The sequence below is a fragment of the Thalassophryne amazonica genome, chromosome 17, assembly GCF_902500255.1.
Source record: "Thalassophryne amazonica chromosome 17, fThaAma1.1, whole genome shotgun sequence".
NCBI lineage: Eukaryota > Metazoa > Chordata > Actinopteri > Batrachoidiformes > Batrachoididae > Thalassophryne > Thalassophryne amazonica.
Window position 1 is genome coordinate 17,225,618 of NC_047119.1, and position 17,441 is coordinate 17,243,058.

Genomic DNA, 17,441 nt, shown 5'->3' on the forward strand with positions numbered 1-17,441 from the left:
ATAGCTTGAAATATATTTCAATGATCTGGGATTGGTAAGATGCTGTGCTGTCACGTTTTCCACAATTAGGTAAAACTAAAAAAAAAAAAAAAAAAATTGCATCAGCTTTCTCTAGAACTACCCCAAACACTGGATATTGCACAGTACGAGGGTAGGCTGAAAAGTTCTAAGGCTCACCAAGAAGGAGAAATGCAATTTCAGTAAAACTTGGCATGCATTAAGTTCAACTCTTCTGATGACTGTTATTTTCTTCCAGGTTGTGAGGTAGTTTGTGGTTCATAGCCAAGTTTGAAAGTTCGTGGTAGAGGGAAACTGCAAAAATGGACAAAATCTGGCATCGCGGTGTGATTAAGTACCTGCATAAGAAGGGGTTAAAGCCCAAGGACATTCATGCGGATGTGGTTGCTACATTAGGGGATGAAGCTCCCTCCATATCTACAGTGCAGAAGTGGGCAGCTGAATTTAAAAAGGGCAGAGAGAGCCTTGAAGACGACCCAAGGTCTGGGCGGCCTGCAACAGCCACAACCCAGAAAAACATCGACCTTGTTCATGAAATGGTGATGGACAACAGACGATCGACGATTAATCAGCTAGCAGATGTTGTGGGAATATCCCGTGAGAGAATTGAACACATTCTGCATGAAGAACTTGGAATGTTAAAGGTGTCAGCTCGGTGGGTGCCACGTCTTCTGACGCCTGATCAGAAATGCACCAGGCTAGTCATGTCGAAGGCAAACTTGGCGCAATTTGAAGAGGATCCAGCCAATTACATGGAACGTTTTCTTACCCAGGATGGGTTTGGGTTCACCACTTTGAACCAGAGACAAAAAAAAAAAAACAATCAATGCAGTGGAAACACCCAAGGTCACTACCTCCAAAAAAGGCCAAGGTCTTTTCGTCTGCGGGGAAGGTCATGGTTTCAGTTTTCTGGGATGCCAAGGACATTGTGTTCGTGGACTATCTTGAAAAGGGACAAACCATAAACGGACAGTACTATTCTAACATACTGAGACAGTTACGTGAGGCTATCAAACAGAAGCAACCAGGAAAGCTGACAAAAGGGGTGCTGTTCCATCAAGACAATGCCCCAGCTCAAGTCAACAGTGGCCATGGCCACTATCCACGAGTGTGGATTTGAACTGGTAGATCACCCACCATACTCCCCTGACTTGGCACCCTCGGACTTTCATCTGTTCCCAAACCTGAAAAAAAAACTTGGCTGGGAAGCACTATCAGAGCAATGATGAGATGATGGCTGCCGTTGAGGACTATTTTGACTCTCAAGATGAAAGCTTCTATGCCAAGGGAATTGAAGCACTCAAGCACCGCTGGAAGAAGTGTGTGGAGTTACAGGGAGACTATGTAGAAAAATAACCCTGAATTTGTTCGACAACTGCATCATAGTCAGCCTTAGAACTTTTCAGCCTAACCTTGTATATGGTATGCAAGTTTAATCTTACTGTCCCCAAAAACAGTGTGTTGACGTTTTTTGGCTAACCAATATGTCTCCATTTTCAGGTGAAATCTGCAAATGATTTGTTGCATCTTTATAAGATACTGTGAATTTTCCAGAAATATTACTAATTTCCTTTTAATATTGACAAATTGATGCCATCTAAAATACAATTTTAGAAGGATTCCAGTGAGTGGAGTCCTTTGTGTTTGTGATATGCAACTGCATCGGCGACACCTTTGCAACCAGCTTCACCCTTTTCACAACACTTCATAATTTAACTCCACTGATCAAATTTCTACCTGGTTTATGGTTATTTGGCTATTAATCAATGAATGAAAGCTATGATCAAAGAAATGGCACAGTCAAGCTGTCCAAAATATTCTGTAGTGAGTGACCATAGACCAGACCTGGGCAAACTGCGGCCCGGGGGTCACACGCGGCCCTTTGCATGTCTCTGTCCGGCCCTCATGAGGTCTGTGATTATTATTACATATATTAAAAATGTCAAGCTTGTGTGTTGCAAATCATTAGAGAGGTTTATTTAGGTATATTTAAATATTTACATATTATTACAATAATAAAAATTACCTATAAAAGCTATTACATAGGTAATTTTTTGTAAAATTTGTAATGGGAGACAGTCGCGTTATCGACGGTGTGGCCCTTGGGCATAATTCAGGTTCCCTATGTGGCCCCTTGTAAAAATTAATTGCCCACCCCTGCCATAGAAAATACCCTCTTGATTTTTATATTAGCATTTTTTAAGTTAAATGTTTGCAGTCCTGATAGATCTGGATGGTCCCTCTCAGAACACAAAGAGGTCCCTTTCATTCCTCTCACAATGCTGTTTACAGATTAAATAATTTTAAAATATGTAGTGTCCGTAAACTTCAGTTAGTTAATATAGTAGAGGCTATATCATCACATCTACATGTTAATAGAGCCTGACTGATATATCGGCCAGCCGATATAAGCCCTTTTCAAAGTACTCACTATCGGCTGAAATTTTGCAGATAGAACGCCGATAATTTCTCATAAACAGAACAGTTACTGAAATAATGTTTGGGTCGGCAATGTAAAATGTCCTTGCACCATTTGTCCAGTAGATGGAGCTCTGACTCCATTCAACTGAGAGCTGCTTACACCCCTGCTTAAATGTGTTCATCACCGGCCCCCATAGTACGCCGTCACACTGCACTGATCGGCTGACAAAAGCATACAAGTAAGTTTATAAGGATCTATATCCTTATCCTGAACCTATATCTAAGTTGCAGCAACAAGAGGTACAAGATCAGATGTATTTCACAACTCTTTTTAAGGATATGTATTTTAATTTCACAAAGGTTTAATTCTTGATTGCATTTTTGAACTTGAAAATTCTTCTCTGTGATAAAGTTAATCAATATGAGGACAAAGTTTCAGCTTTTAGCTCATACCTTTTTTGTTAAGGGTCCAAAAAAGAACACTTTATTCATTTAAAAAAAACAAACAAACAAACAAACAAAAAAAACAATAATATCGTCTGATTTATCGGCAAATCCACCGATTTATCAATTATCAGCATTTTTTTCATCCAAATATCGTTATCGGCATTGGCCTCAAAAAATCCATATCAGTCGGGCTCTACATGTTAATGCAAATCCTTTCAGCTGCTTCATTTATCGCCCTCCACTGGGGGTGCCACAGCAGAGCTTCATGTTGATATGGCACAAGTTTTACGCCAGCTGCCCTTCCTGATGCAATGCCACATTAAGTGGAGAATGGGCAGGAGTGGTCTTGAACCAGGAACCTTCCACTCTGGAAACAGGTGCACTAACTGCTTGGCCACCACCCTGCACATTTATGTGTTAAGGACTTTGTTCAATGTCATTGTATTATTCCCGGAAATTTCCCAGCAACAAAATATATATTAGTGGTTTTTAGATTTTTACAAAAACATGGCTGAGCAGAACAGCTTTATGTCAATATATTACTGAAATTATTTTGATATACACCACCACGATTGGGCATATGTAGCATTTGCAGACAGTGAAATACATCCCAATTACAAAGATCCATAAAAAAAGTTCAATTTTGCTCTAATACGAGGTCTGTCAAAGTATAGGTCCTTTTTATTTTTTTCAAAAACTATATGGATTTCATTCATATGTTTTTACATCAGACATGCTTGAACCCTTGTGCGCATGCCTGAGTTTTTCCACGCCTGTCGGTGACGTCATTCGCCTTTGAGCACTCCTTGTGGGAGGAGTCGTCCAGCCCCTCGTCGGAATTCCTTTGTCTGAGAAGTTGCTGAGAGACTGGCGCTTTGTTTGATCAAAATTTTTTCTAAACCTGTGAGACACATCGAAGTGGACACGGTTCGAAAAATTAAGCTGGTTTTCGGTGAAAATTTTAACAGCTGATGAGAGATTTTGAGGTGATACTGTCGCTTTAAGGACTTCCCACGGTGCGAGACGTCGTGCAGCACTCCCAGGCGCCGTCGTCGACCTGTTTCAAGCTGAAAACCTCCACATTTCAGGCTCTATTGATCCAGGACGTCGTGAAAGAACAGAGAAGTTTCAGAAAAAGTCGGTTTCAGCATTTTATCCAGATATTCCACTGTTAAAGGAGATTTTTTTTAATGCAAGACGTGCGGACGGATTGCAGCGTCGGCTCACAGCCGCTGCGACGCTCCGCCACAGGAAAAACACCTCCGTTGGAAGCCTTAAGGACAAGTTGGAACATGTCCAGCTGTTAAACAATTTCTCATATACTCACTCCACTGAAAGCCATCAAAAGCCGCCTGGATTTTACAAATGGTTATCAACACGGAGGTGTTTTTCCTGTGCCGACGCGCGGACCCGTCCGCGTCCCGACGCGCGGACCCGTCCGCGTCCCGACGCGCGGACCCGTCCGCGTCCCGACGCGCGGACCCGTCCGCACGTCTTTCATTAAAAAAAATCTCCTTTAACAGTGGAATATCCGGATAAAATGCTGAAACCGACTTCTTCTGAAACTTCTCTGTTCTCTCACGACGTCCTGGATCAATAGAGCCTGAAATGTGGAGGTTTTCAGCTTGAAACAGGTCGACGACGGCGCCTGGGAGTGCTGCACGACGTCTCGCTCCGCGGGAAATCCTTAAAGCGACAGTATCACCTCAAAATCTCTCATCAGCCGTTAAAATTTTCACCGAAAACCAGCTTAATTTTTCAAACCGTGTCCACTTCGATGTGTCTCACAGGTTTAGAAAAAATTTTGATCAAACAAAGCGCCAGTCTCTCAGCAACTTCTCAGACAAAGGAAATCCGACGAGGGGCTGGACGACTCCTCCCACAAGGAGTGCTCACAGGCGAATGACGTCACCGACAGGCGTGGAAAAACTCACGCATGCGCACGAGGGTTCAAGCATGTCTGACGTAAAAACATATTAATGAAATCCATATAGTTTTTGAAAAAAATAAAAAGGACCTATACTTTATTGACAGCCCTCGTATTTCAGGATCAGTAAATGGACATACTTAACAGCAAGAAAATGTGGAATTTATATATTATTTTTTTTTTAAAATGGCCCGTGTGCAACATAGATAGACACCCGAATGAGAAAAGGTGAACCCTAACAGGCTAAAAATCCCTGAATTCTTCTACTGGGTTTCTTGCAGAGTATGCTTTCTGATGCATGTATGTGGCACAGACCCCAATAGCAGACATGCAACCATCTGTGCAAGTCAGTCAATATGATCCCAGTGTCCAGCAGCGCAGAAGTAAAAGCCAAGTTTTAAAATGCTACCGCTAAAGTGTTTGGTAGTGGCATTACTGTGGTATGAGCATGTTTTGTGAACATGGATCTTACCTGGAAGATCCGTCTTGATTGCCTTGCAACCTCCTGATGTATCATCATCCTCGTCTTCAGAGGAACTAGTGCTAGAGTCGCACGTGAGCTCGCTATCACTTGTACTGCTGTCCTGCAGCAGATTGTACTTCTTCCGTGCAGCTGCCTCTCGTTTTTGCCTTAATAAACGCATACGCTCTCTGTGTTTCTGGCTCCGCTGACCTTTTCCTTTTACCAGTTTACCATTAGTTTGCTTTTCTTGTCTTCCAAGTGCCACCACTGAAGGTTGACAACGGTTTTTCTTGGCAGCCATCGCATTAGGAGGCATCTCGCTCTCTGAACGGGACCGCCGAGACTTCCGCGTCCCCACTGTCATTTCAGATTTTTGTTCCCCTGTTGCCTGCCCGGGATCAGCAGAAGGCCCCATACTGCCATCTTCCGTTTCATCCAAAGCGGGAACAGCCTCTTCTTCCCCTGAGGAAAGTGTGTCCGAGTCAGCGAGGTGGCCGCTGGATGACGGGGAGAGCATACAGGGATTTGAGGAGTCACTCTCATCAATCTGATGAGACACTGGCTTATCACTCCCTGTAGAAGCACGCTGGGATTCAGAGGAGTCACGTCGCAGCTCTTTCATCAGACATGGCATAGAAAGAAGACCAAGTTCACCGTCTGTATTCAAAGGACTATTTGCGTCCTTTTCTCTCGGTGGTGAGCTAGTAATAGTGGTGGTTTCGATTTTGAGATGCTCCTCCTGTTCACCCTGAATGCAAGCTGTGGCTGACTGCACTTCATCAAGGCACTCTGTGGGACACTCAGCATCTACAAATTTCTCTCCTTTCTCTGAATCAGCCATCTCAATGCTACTCAAGCCCAGAGCTCAAAGGTCCAAACAACCATGGACCTATGTGCCTGGACAGGAACTCACCTGGTGAAAGAAAGGGAAATTATCACATCACCAATCCTGATTCAGAATCGGGTAATCAACAAGACCACTTATGACAAGATGGCACTTATGATATCCATTTATACTATGTACACTGAAGACTGTGTGTGTGTAGCAAGCTTGGTACACTAAACATCAAAATGTTACAAGGATGCATGTAGGTATAACAATAAATAAATAAATAATCATGATGATCACATTTTTCCTATAACAGAAATTCCCCAGGACTCATTTAGCCAATTTGAAAACCTGAATTATTCTTTGATTAAGAGCCAGGTTACTTCTTCAACATAAAGGATAGGACGTTGACACACCTAATGGCTTCAAATTAGTACTGGGCGACATAACTCCAAATCAATATGACTACTGATTCAAAATTTTACCCTGATTACGATTAGTAACTTATTGATGGGGTCCTTTTCCCACTCCCACACTGTCCTCATAGTTCTATTAAAGATGCATTTTTTTTCTCCTAATGAAAGAGTACATGTTATCTTATTTATGGCTATTTGTAAAAACACTGAGGTATTAATGTTTTCATTCACGTTGAACTTTAATTCAAAAAACCCTGAAAGTTAAACAGCAGGAGCATGGTTTACTGTCAAAAGGGTGGAGGGATACAGCTAAAATGGAACATCCATGGAGCGCCATGAATCAAATAAATCAACTTGCGCAAGATTGCAAATTCAAGGTAGACTACAGCAAATCAGAATGTCAACTGTACTACAAAGATTTTCTTTAGACTCGTACTTTCACATGTTGCCACTGTCTTTTAAACATGCCCACATTAGCAAACAACCGATGTCTAAAAAGTTATAATTCCATCTGCCACAGGTGACGCATGTCGTCCGGAGGTTGCTGTATATCCCAAGGACCGACCACTAAGGATGCATCCTGCCAGGTGTCAGACTCAAACGGCCTGTCAGGTGGGAAGAACTGCATGCCAAAACACCAGCAATGAGGCTGGGCAGTGGGGCGTTAACAGGACTGTAGCGTTGCCTCTCAGTTAGCACGGTGGAAGTGGGGACAAATACCCAACAAGGATCCTGAGAATACATGAAGTGCACATCCCGGGCCGTGCGGTGCATTATGGGTACGCTAAATTTTTCAGCTACCAATCCACATTCAATGATGGCGGAAAGCAGCGAGGAGTGCTAATATTTGGACCATTTCAACCGCTGGAAAGTTGATGATTTAAAGCATTTTTGTAACCTCCGCGGATTACCTGTTACAACCAGGACTGCGTATGGCAGTAGACAGAAACGGGAAGAAGAGCTGGCTGCCCTTGCGTATGCTGCATCGGTACAGAAACTACCGTTGGTGCTGACAAAGGAGGAAGCGAGAACTGCTGCCGAAAATGACTAGTCCTTGTTGATAGTTTGAGACAAACAAATTTCTGACCCCTTGAAGGCACCTGACGGATGGTTTTACGAAGTCCAGTGTGTGAAACTGTGGCAGAATATTTGCTAAGCAGGGATGAGAAATCGCTACTTCACCGGCTTCGTAATGACTACAAGGAAGGTGGGTGTCACATATAACCTCTTTGGTGTCACGTTTGTTTTCATAAGTTGACAGACATACAATAATATGTGCATGCATGCAGTTTGTTTATAGAACATATCAATATTACAATATTGCGTGCCATGTCATTCATGGTGCAACATTACAGTCATAAGCCAATGCACGAAAGTCTTTTACGTCCATCTGGATATGTCTTTTCTGTAGGGAAACTGAGTAGAATGAACGGAGGTTTACACCACGTTTCTTCTTCTTTCCGTCTTTGGGTGGACTCGGCGGACCCTTGCTATCGTGTGTTTTCAGCCACCTTTCAAGCCTATAAATTCCGTTCAAGCATTTGAAAACAGCACAATGCGCACCTGTCATTATTGTATGCATCGCTTAAGGCTTAAAGCCTTTGAAACTATGCCTGTAAGCCTTAACTTTCACAGTCTGCCAACGCTACCGTATACGAAATTCAGTAGCAGCAGTGTGTGTTTGGTAGCTGGAATTTGTGACCCTGTTTGACCCACGCATGCGCAGATGTGTTGCGCACTTTGCTTATTGGAATGTGTGAGAGGACGTCCACAATGGAAAGAATGCCACCGGAGAGCGCTATCTGCCCTGCGTGTCTGCCGGGCACTGGGTGAACCACTGCAGAAAGCTGGACGTAGGGACATGTGCACCAGAAATATCCCCCAGATGCAGTATGGGATAGAGCCCCCCGCCACCCCAGTAAGGGTACGACCAACAACAGCTCATTCACATGTGTTAAAAGAGCCTCATAACATACCATCAACATGCACAATTTGAGCATTATTCCTATTTTATTGCATGTTTGTTTTGCTACCTCTTACACTGTGCAGTGTTTATACTTCGAAGAGGTAGCGCTCTGTGTCACTGCATGGGGCACATCATCAGCGTGACACAAGTGTGCACACCCCATTTAGTGCAGTGGATAAGAGACTTTAGAGGGGAATCCGGTTTTAAAAAGGAATAGTTTGGACCATGTATCTTCCTTACTTATTACGATACGAGGTAACATATGTCACGTCATAGAATCCAACAGACGTAGACCTTGTTTGACCTTTACTTTGGAGACCAAGCATTCAACACTATCAACACTATTCCATTTATTAATCCTATTAGCTCAACTAATAATATGCATCACTTTTGACCAAAATTGGAGCAACTTCAACTTTTGACCCCTGTACAAAATGACACTGACCTTTGTCACTATTCTTGCTGTTTTTATCCTGTAACTCCATAGAATTCAGTCACAGATAGTCCAAACTATACCTTTTTGGAATCTTTATGATCAGGCAAATAATGTGGACTATTTTTCAATATGATTGGAGCATCTTTTAATTTTGACCTGTGTAATTCTTCAATTGACCCCCACCTGACCACCGATTGAAAAGTCAAGTGGCCAATCGTTTTTTTTCAAAAGAGGAGTGTCTAAGGAGTATTTCTGCCGATTCTGATGCTTTTATCACCATTTGCCCGATTGCTTCACTTATCTGCTGCGCTAATTTGAAGGTGTTCAGTGTTTCCTTCACAACCATGACGCTGAATTTTCTACTTGAGGATTGGATTCCACCCACATACCCCCAAACCACACACAGACACACGCGTGATCTATGACGTCACCTCAGAAAGTCTCATGGCGTCTTCTCACGTGGGTCAAATGCTAAACTGTTTGCAGACAAAGTGAATTTTGATTATATCTGCGACAGAATACTGTGAAATCTTTATTTGAATACTAAGGAACAAAACAACAGTGAAACCAAAGAAAAGCCTTAAATGGCTCAAAAAGACCACAAGGGCTACGTTTATTTTTAAGCATTTTTAGTTTTATTTCAACGTTAGTTAGAATTTCAGAGTACTACACTCTAGAGTCTTAAGTTAATTTCGTATGATGCACCTTGAAAAACATGAATGACTTTGACGGTTGTCCGGGACTAAAAGAACCTACAGTAGGCTTCTGTGTAGAAGCTACTTTTGCTGCGTAGTACAGCTAACATAATAGAATTTGAACTCATCAAACCCAGCGAGAGAAAAAAAAATGAAGAACTAAAACACACGACAAAATATCCAGGTTACACGACAGCTGGCTCACCAGACCCTAAAATCGGAAACTGTATACCCAGGCAGGCTAATGTCAGCAGCTAACCGATAAGCTAATGTTATCCGATAGCGAGCTTACCGCGGCGTCAGTTTCTTCTCACAATGACTGACTTTTTCCACATCTTCCGTAACCTGTCCGACTGATTTCCGACGGGCATATAACGTCCTGTTAAATAAACTTTATCGAGTCCGTTCGTACCTGCACAAAGTCCTGTTAGCTCTTAACAGCTGTGTGTTTATTTTAAAATGTCTCCATCAGTCGTTCACAAAGCTGGCCTCTTCTTCTTCTTCTTCTTCTTCGTCTTCTTCTTCTTCTTCTTCTATCGAGTGTATTGGCGGTTTGCAAACCAACACGGTGCATTACCGCCACCAACTGTTTGGGTGTGGCACAATGGAGTCTGACGTACATCAGATAAACCCGGTTACAAGCACCAAAATTTGACTGGGTGAGATGGAAACGATTGATCTGCTGTGGCGACCCCTAACGGGAACAGCCGAAAGACAAAGAAGAAGAAGAAGAATACCTTTTGATAAATATTGTAGAAAAATAACTTTAGCCAATTGAATTTTCAATAGGGAGCCAAGTAGGGGTCAATTGAAGAATTGCACAGGGTTAAATTAAAAAATGTTCCAATCATATTGAAAGTGATACCACATTATGTATCTGATGACAATGATTCCAAAAAAGGTATAGTTTGGACTATCTATAAGTGAATGTTCTGGAGTTGTGGGGTAAAAACAGCAAGAATGGTGACAGTTTCAGTTTGTACAGGGATCAAAAGTTAAAGTTGCTCCAGTTTTGGTTAAACGTGGTGCAAATTATTGGTTGAACTAATAGGATTAACAAATGGAATAGTTCTGACTGTGTTGAATGTTTGGTCTCCAAGGTAAAGGTCAAACAATGTTGACGTCCATTGGATTCTATGACATGTGACATGTTACCCCGTAACATCATAACTAAGCATGACACATGGTACAAACTATTCCTTTTTAAAATCCTACTAACTCAACCAATAATTTGCATCATGTTTTACCATAATTGGAGCAACTTTAACTTTTGACCCCTGTACAAACTGAAAGTGACCTTTGTTGCCATGCTTGCTGTTTTAACCCCATAACTCCAGAACATTCAGTCACAGATAGTCCAAACTATACCTTTTTGGAATCTTTGTGATCAGCCACATAATGTGGTATAGCTTTCAGTATGATTTGAACATTTTTTCTACCCCTATGCAGTTCTTCAATTGACCCCTACTTGGCCCCCTATTGAAAATTCAAATGGCTAACGTTATTTTTCTAAAATATGTACCAAAAGGTATACACAGTCAAACTTCGGTGTTTGTAACCTGATTTGAAGGATTCCTCTGCAATTATTCTGTTATCTGCTGCACTATAAGGACATGGAGAGATTAGGGGAGGGGAGGCCTCTTAGCCTGGTCTTTGATTTATAAACACAACTTTTCACTGCACAGATATCTTATTTGGAATAATAAAGAAATTTTATATAAAAACAAATCACTTTTCTTCAAGAGATGTGCACAGAACTATTGTGTCCATCTGTTCAATAAAGGAATGTTGCTGTCTTATGCAGAGTTCTTATCAATATACAGCTTTCCAGTTACACCAAAAGAATTTGCCGTGGTATTTGATGCAATCATTGCAATTTGATGCAGTCATTGACCACAGCTATGCCAAAGACCCTCAACACAACACAGAGCTGGTGGACCTCACCTCTTTGTCTGATGATGAAGTCGCATTTGGCCCACATGTTGATGTTGCAGAATATTCATCAGACGAGAACGACACAGAGCCATATGACTTTGAATTCATGTTGCAACAGCCGCCTTCCACCACCAGTGCCCACTCCACGCCCCACACCACAGCTGCCTTTTACCTCCACTGTGCCCACAACACAGCTGCAAAGATCATAAGCATCCATCACACCAAGTGCTTGAATGATATGATCAAATAATTTTCTGATCCAGCCGGGATGACAGAAAACATAATCATAAACCGGATACTCCCTGATAACTCTGTGGAAAATGCTGTTGATTTAGGTCTTCAAAGGGATGTCTGTTCCTTGTTTTGGCAAGAGTTCTATGAGTGCTGTACAGTGGCAACAAATGTAAAGGTAACTTTTATAAGGCATGACTTTAGCAGTGACACTTGGAAGACTATTGGGAGGATTCTTGTCTGAGGTTACCATACATGCCAGTATCTGCCAATCAAGTTGTCTCTCCCTCTTCTGGAGTTAATTTTACATGGAGAAGTGTTAAGTAATTTACTTGAAACCTTTATGCATGTTGTAAGTTCCCATGATCACAATATTTTGCAGCAGGTCCTCAACATCAGTTGAGTTGGATGAGCTTCTTGAGGGTCTGTCAAACTACAAATGCTGCACAAGAGTTACACCGGAGACACAGAGACTTTCTGCAAGAGATTACACAGAAGGAGTTGGTGCAAAAGCCCATGATTGTGATAGATTGTTGGAACTAAAATGGACTGCATTTATAAAGCGCTTTTCCATCTGCATCAGACGCTCAAAGAGCTTTACAATTATGCCTCACATTCACCCCGATGTCAGGGTGCTGCCATACAAGGCGCTCACTACACACCGGGAGCAATAGGGGATTAAAGGCCTTGCCCAAGGGCCCTTAGTGATTTTCCAGTCATTTGAACCCATGATCTTCTGGACTCAAGCCCAACACCTTAACCACTAGACCATCACCTCCCCCAACAAACCAACTCCTAAAAAAGTAGTGAGATTACTTCAATTCCCAGAATCAATGACAGCAAGCCAAAGGGAGGTCCACAACCACCTTAAAAGATATATATAAGAGAATTAAATGAAGACAAACTGGGAAGGTTCTGAGATTCACAACAGGAAGTGATGTCCTAATATTTCAAAAAATAGAAGTCAAGTTTTCAAACATGTCAGCATTTACAAGAAGACCTATTGGAAGAACATGTGGATGGAAACAGCTGATTGTTATGATGGATTTCCTGATTTCCGGTCCAAGTTTAATGCTGTCCTAGAGAGCAACATATAGATCATGGACATTGTCAAGTTCATGTTGGATGTAACAGATAATAGTCTAAAGGGAAACTAAACATGTAGCAAAGTTATGTTTGTTAGATTCGAAGAAACAAGAAAGAACTTTTTTCCATTTCCATTCTGCACTTTTATTTTACCATCTTTTCTGTGTGTTTATGATAACACATTTACATAGTCAAATATGGTGGTCTTAAAAAGTATTCACTGTTCAGTAATTGTTTTTATATAATGGCCGAGTGGATACTTGTCATTTGATTGGTGCTTTGTATGTCACATGACATGGATTAATTTATCCCATTTGTGTTGCATTGCATTTAGAGTGCAGTTTCGTTCCATTTAGAGTGCAAATTTAGTTCCATACGTTTGGTACCATTGTACTCTGCACACGTGCACACACACACACGCGCGCGCACATGTGCTCGCTCACATGCTTGCGCATGCACATGCACGTGCCCACATATGTGCGTGTGCGCGCACACACACGCACACACTCACACACACACACACACACATGCACACACAAAACAAATCCACTGCATTGTCTGGAGGCTGTTAGCAGGAAGACAGAATGAACAGCTGGACTAATTTCTGGTGTGATTTTTTTTCGCTGCACTGAGGATGTACACAGTCTTTTTCGTAGTACACGCACGCAGAAGCGCCGACATGATTGTGTGTGTGTGTGTGTGCGCACACGCACGGGGGACAACGACATGATGATTTGATTGAGCTAACTGATGCTGCTAATTCTTGTAACACACACACACACAAAATCCACTCCCCTGTAAGCTGTCTGGATGCATGAAGAACTGTTCAGGTGAAAAGCTGATGTGATTTTTGGCTGGACTGAGGATCTACACAAAGTCTTTTTTTTCACCTCATTGAATGGTATGTTCCAGTTTTCACCTCATGAAATATTCGTACCATTGAACTCGTAAACATTCATTATTTGTATAATAGATGACGTTGACCAAATCATTTACAGATGTTTTAGCAATATAAGTAAACAATATTGCATCTTAATTTTAGTGTGTTCTCAACTGTCTAAAAACTGTATAAAATGCAAAGTTGGGCTAAGTGGGATACCAGTTCTTGGGTAGGTGTGCAAAAAGGAATAGTCTGTAAACCAACTGTGAAGTATTTTGAACTTTTTTTTTTAACCAAAACAATTGAGTAAAGTATTTCTACATATTTAGCACATTTCAGTTTAGCTGTTACTAAAATCACACACAAGAGCAGTGTTTATATCATTCCAAAAGAAATAGCATGATTAAAAATAATTTATTTTGGATTCAGATATAAATTGATATGTCATTTAATAAACTTAAGCCAAGAATGCAAACCTGTACCAGAAAACTGTCCATCATCTTGAAGGGTTTTGAATATGTTCGTCCAGAACTGGACACTTTGTTTTCTTAAAACTGCCCACCAAGACTCAATACACTGATTCCCTGTGCTTCTTCCATACACAAAACTTTTGTCTCTTGCAAACGAGTCATCACGGTTTCTTCTAAGACACACTTGCATATTGGCTACATGTCTATTTTCTGTGCCATGATCTGTGCGTATCCTTTCTGGACAACCACCCATTTGTGTTACACTTTGTATGTAGTAATCAGCTACAACCTTTGGGTCATTGTTGGTCGTGTAAGCTTCCATCCACACAATAAAATGACTGAACGCATCGATGCATCCATTAATGGCTATACCATATGGTTTCAGCTTATCGTATGAGTCCATGTGCCAAACAGTCATCTAAGGCAGCCAGATTTTTTTGATGAAACAGGTGCAGTTTTTGACAATGCCTCTTCAGCGTGCGAATACTAATAATGACATGGTCATTCTGGGCTAATACTCCAAGTATCTCCTTGTTAGGAAACCCTAAAGAAAATTACAGGGTTGCCAAATTTGGGACTTCAGCTGCAGTGAGACTCTGCATGCACAGTAGCATGCACCAAAAATTTTAGAAAACCCAAACCCTAATTTTTTTAAAGGTTTTTGTTTACTAATAAAAATAATACAACCCCTGGCAGTAATTATGGAATCACCGGCCTCGGAGGATGTTCATTCAGTTGTTTAATTTTGTAGAAAAAAAGCAGATCACAGACATGACACAAAACTAAAGTAATTTCAAATGGCAACTTTCTGGCTTTAAGAAACACTATAAAAAATCAGGAAAAAAAAATTGTGGCAGTCAGTAATGTTACTTTTTTAGATCAAGCAGAGGGAAAAAAATATGGACTCACTCAATTCTGAGGAATAAATTATGGAATCACCCTGTAAATTTCCATCCCCAAAACTAACACCTGCATCAAATCAGATCTGCTCGTTAGTCTGCATCTAAAAAGGAGTGATCACACCTTGGAGAGCTGTTGCACCAAGTGGACTGACATGAATCATGGCTCCAGCACGAGAGATGTCAATTGAAACAAAGGAGAGGATTATCAAACTCTTAAAAGAGGATAAATCATCACGCAATGTTGCAAAAGATGTTGGTTGTTCACAGTCAGCTGTGTCTAAACTCTGGACCAAATACAAACAACATGGGAAGGTTGTTAAAGGCAAACATACTGGTAGACCAAGGAAGACATCAAAGCGTCAAGACAGAAAACTTAAAGCAATATGTCTCAAAAATCAAAAATGCACAACAAAACAAATGAGGAACGAATGGGAGGAAACTGGAGTCAACGTCTGTGACCGAACTGTAAGAAACCGACTAGGGAAATGGGATTTACATACAGAAAAGCTAAACGAAAGCCATCATTAACACCTAAACAGAAAAAACAAGGTTACAATGGGCTAAGGAAAAGCAGTCGTGGACTGTGGATGACTGGATGAAAATCATATTCAGCGATGAATCTCGAATCTGCATTGGGCAAGGTGATGATGCTGGAACTTTTGTTTGGTGCCGTTCCAATGAGATTTATAAAGATGTCTGCCTGAAGAGAACATGTAAATTTCCAGTCATTGATGATATGGGGCTGCATGTCAGGTAAAGGCACTTGCAAAAAGACACATAGGGTCAATGTCATGGCCTGCAAATAGTCCGGATCTTAATCCAATTGAAAATCTTTGGTGGAAGTTGAAGAAAATGGTCCATGACAAGGCTCCAACCTGCAAAGCTGATCTGGCAACAGCAACCAGAGAAAGTTGGAGCCAGATTGATGAAGAGTACTGTTTGTCACTCATTAAGTCCATGCCTCAGAGACTGCAAGCTGTTATAAAAGCCAGAGGTGGTGCAACAAAATACTAGTGATGTGTTGGAGTGTTCTTTTGTTTTTCATGATTCCATAATTTTTTCCTCAGAATTGAGTGATTCCATATTTTTTCCCTCTGCTTGGTCTAAAAAAGTAACCGTTACTGACTGCCACAATTTTTTTTTCTTGATTTCTTATAGTGTTTCTTGAAGCCAGAAAGTTGCCATTTGAAATGACTTTAGTTTTGTGTCATGTCTGTGATCTGCTTTTTTTCTACAAAATTAAACTGAATGAACATCCTTCGAGGCTGGTGATTCCATAATTTTTGCCAGGGGTTGTAATAGAAGGGAAACTCTTGATTCTTTTGCTCTCCATTCTCCTTCCTTTTTCTGAAATATTTCAGCAAGCTCATCTACAGGCATGTGAGTGGAAAAGAAAGAAAAATGCAAAAATTGGCAAGAGGGCCTCGGTTGGGGGTGGGGGGATATCCAATTCCTCACAAGCTGGACAAAAGTTACTCTTCTCCAAAACTGGAGAGGAGGAACAGACTCAAGCCGCTGAAATGATCTTATTTTTTAAAAAAAAATATTTTTTGAAGCCCACAAATCTCTATTACATACAGTATTTATGATGGCACAATCAAATTATAACACAAGTATATTGCTAATGTCTTTAAACAAAAATATAGTAAAAAATTTCAAGCTGCACATAGAACCTTCATAACAGCGCCGTTTCATGCAAGTGCTATGTTAAAAATTGGCCAGCAGTTGTCGCCATACTTAATTGTATCAAATGCTTCTGAACACTGAACCATTTCAACACAATTGCTTCTATTGGTTCAGTGGTTCAAAACGCTTCGGTTTCTCAGTCAGTAATAATTTAGCTGTAAAGTACATCAGTGAGCAAGTTTTTTAGCGCATGTACATGGATAGACATACAATCATGAATACTTGCTAACTAGGACATTAACGTATGACATGTCCTTTAAATGACCTGGTTTGCAACTAGTTGAAGTCTGTACTCTGTAGTCAAAAACGTGACCGACTGAGCAACAAGCTTCGAAGCTATGCTCGAATTCGCTGAACTGCGCTGTGGTCTGGTCAAGTTCAGTGTTGCCAACTCTCACGCATCTGGCGTGACACACGCTTTCAGCATCAATCTCACACTCTCACGCACAAGCAAGAAATATCACGCAAAAATAAAAATTTCTCCCATTAATTTTCTGTTGATGACTAGAAGAATCTGTGGACTAGAATGCTAGCCAAAACAAACCAACTTCCTGTAGTTTCATTTCCGTTTGTACAATTGTATATTTACTTCTAGCAAATTTGCTACTGTTTTCTCGCAAATTTGCATGTTGA

The 17,441-nt window shown here is 41.1% G+C and overlaps 1 protein-coding gene across 6 annotated transcripts in view; it reads right to left on the bottom strand.

Annotated features, from left to right (window-relative positions):
• Positions 1–10,145, bottom strand: part of c17h18orf25 (chromosome 17 C18orf25 homolog) — a 52,023-nt gene extending 41,878 nt beyond the window's left edge. For 5 of the 6 annotated variants that reach the window (XM_034191646.1, XM_034191651.1, XM_034191650.1 and 2 more), the window contains exons 1-2: positions 9,911–10,126; positions 5,286–6,189 (exon numbers count right to left, since the gene is read on the bottom strand). In XM_034191646.1, coding sequence (XP_034047537.1) covers positions 5,286–6,117 — 832 coding nt within the window. In that variant the 5' untranslated portion in view covers positions 6,118–6,189; positions 9,911–10,126. Of the gene's footprint in view, positions 1–5,285; positions 6,190–9,910 lie in introns of all 6 variants that reach the window. The other variant, XM_034191649.1, reaches the window with a different exon arrangement.
• Positions 10,146–17,441: the final 7,296 nt, after the last annotated feature.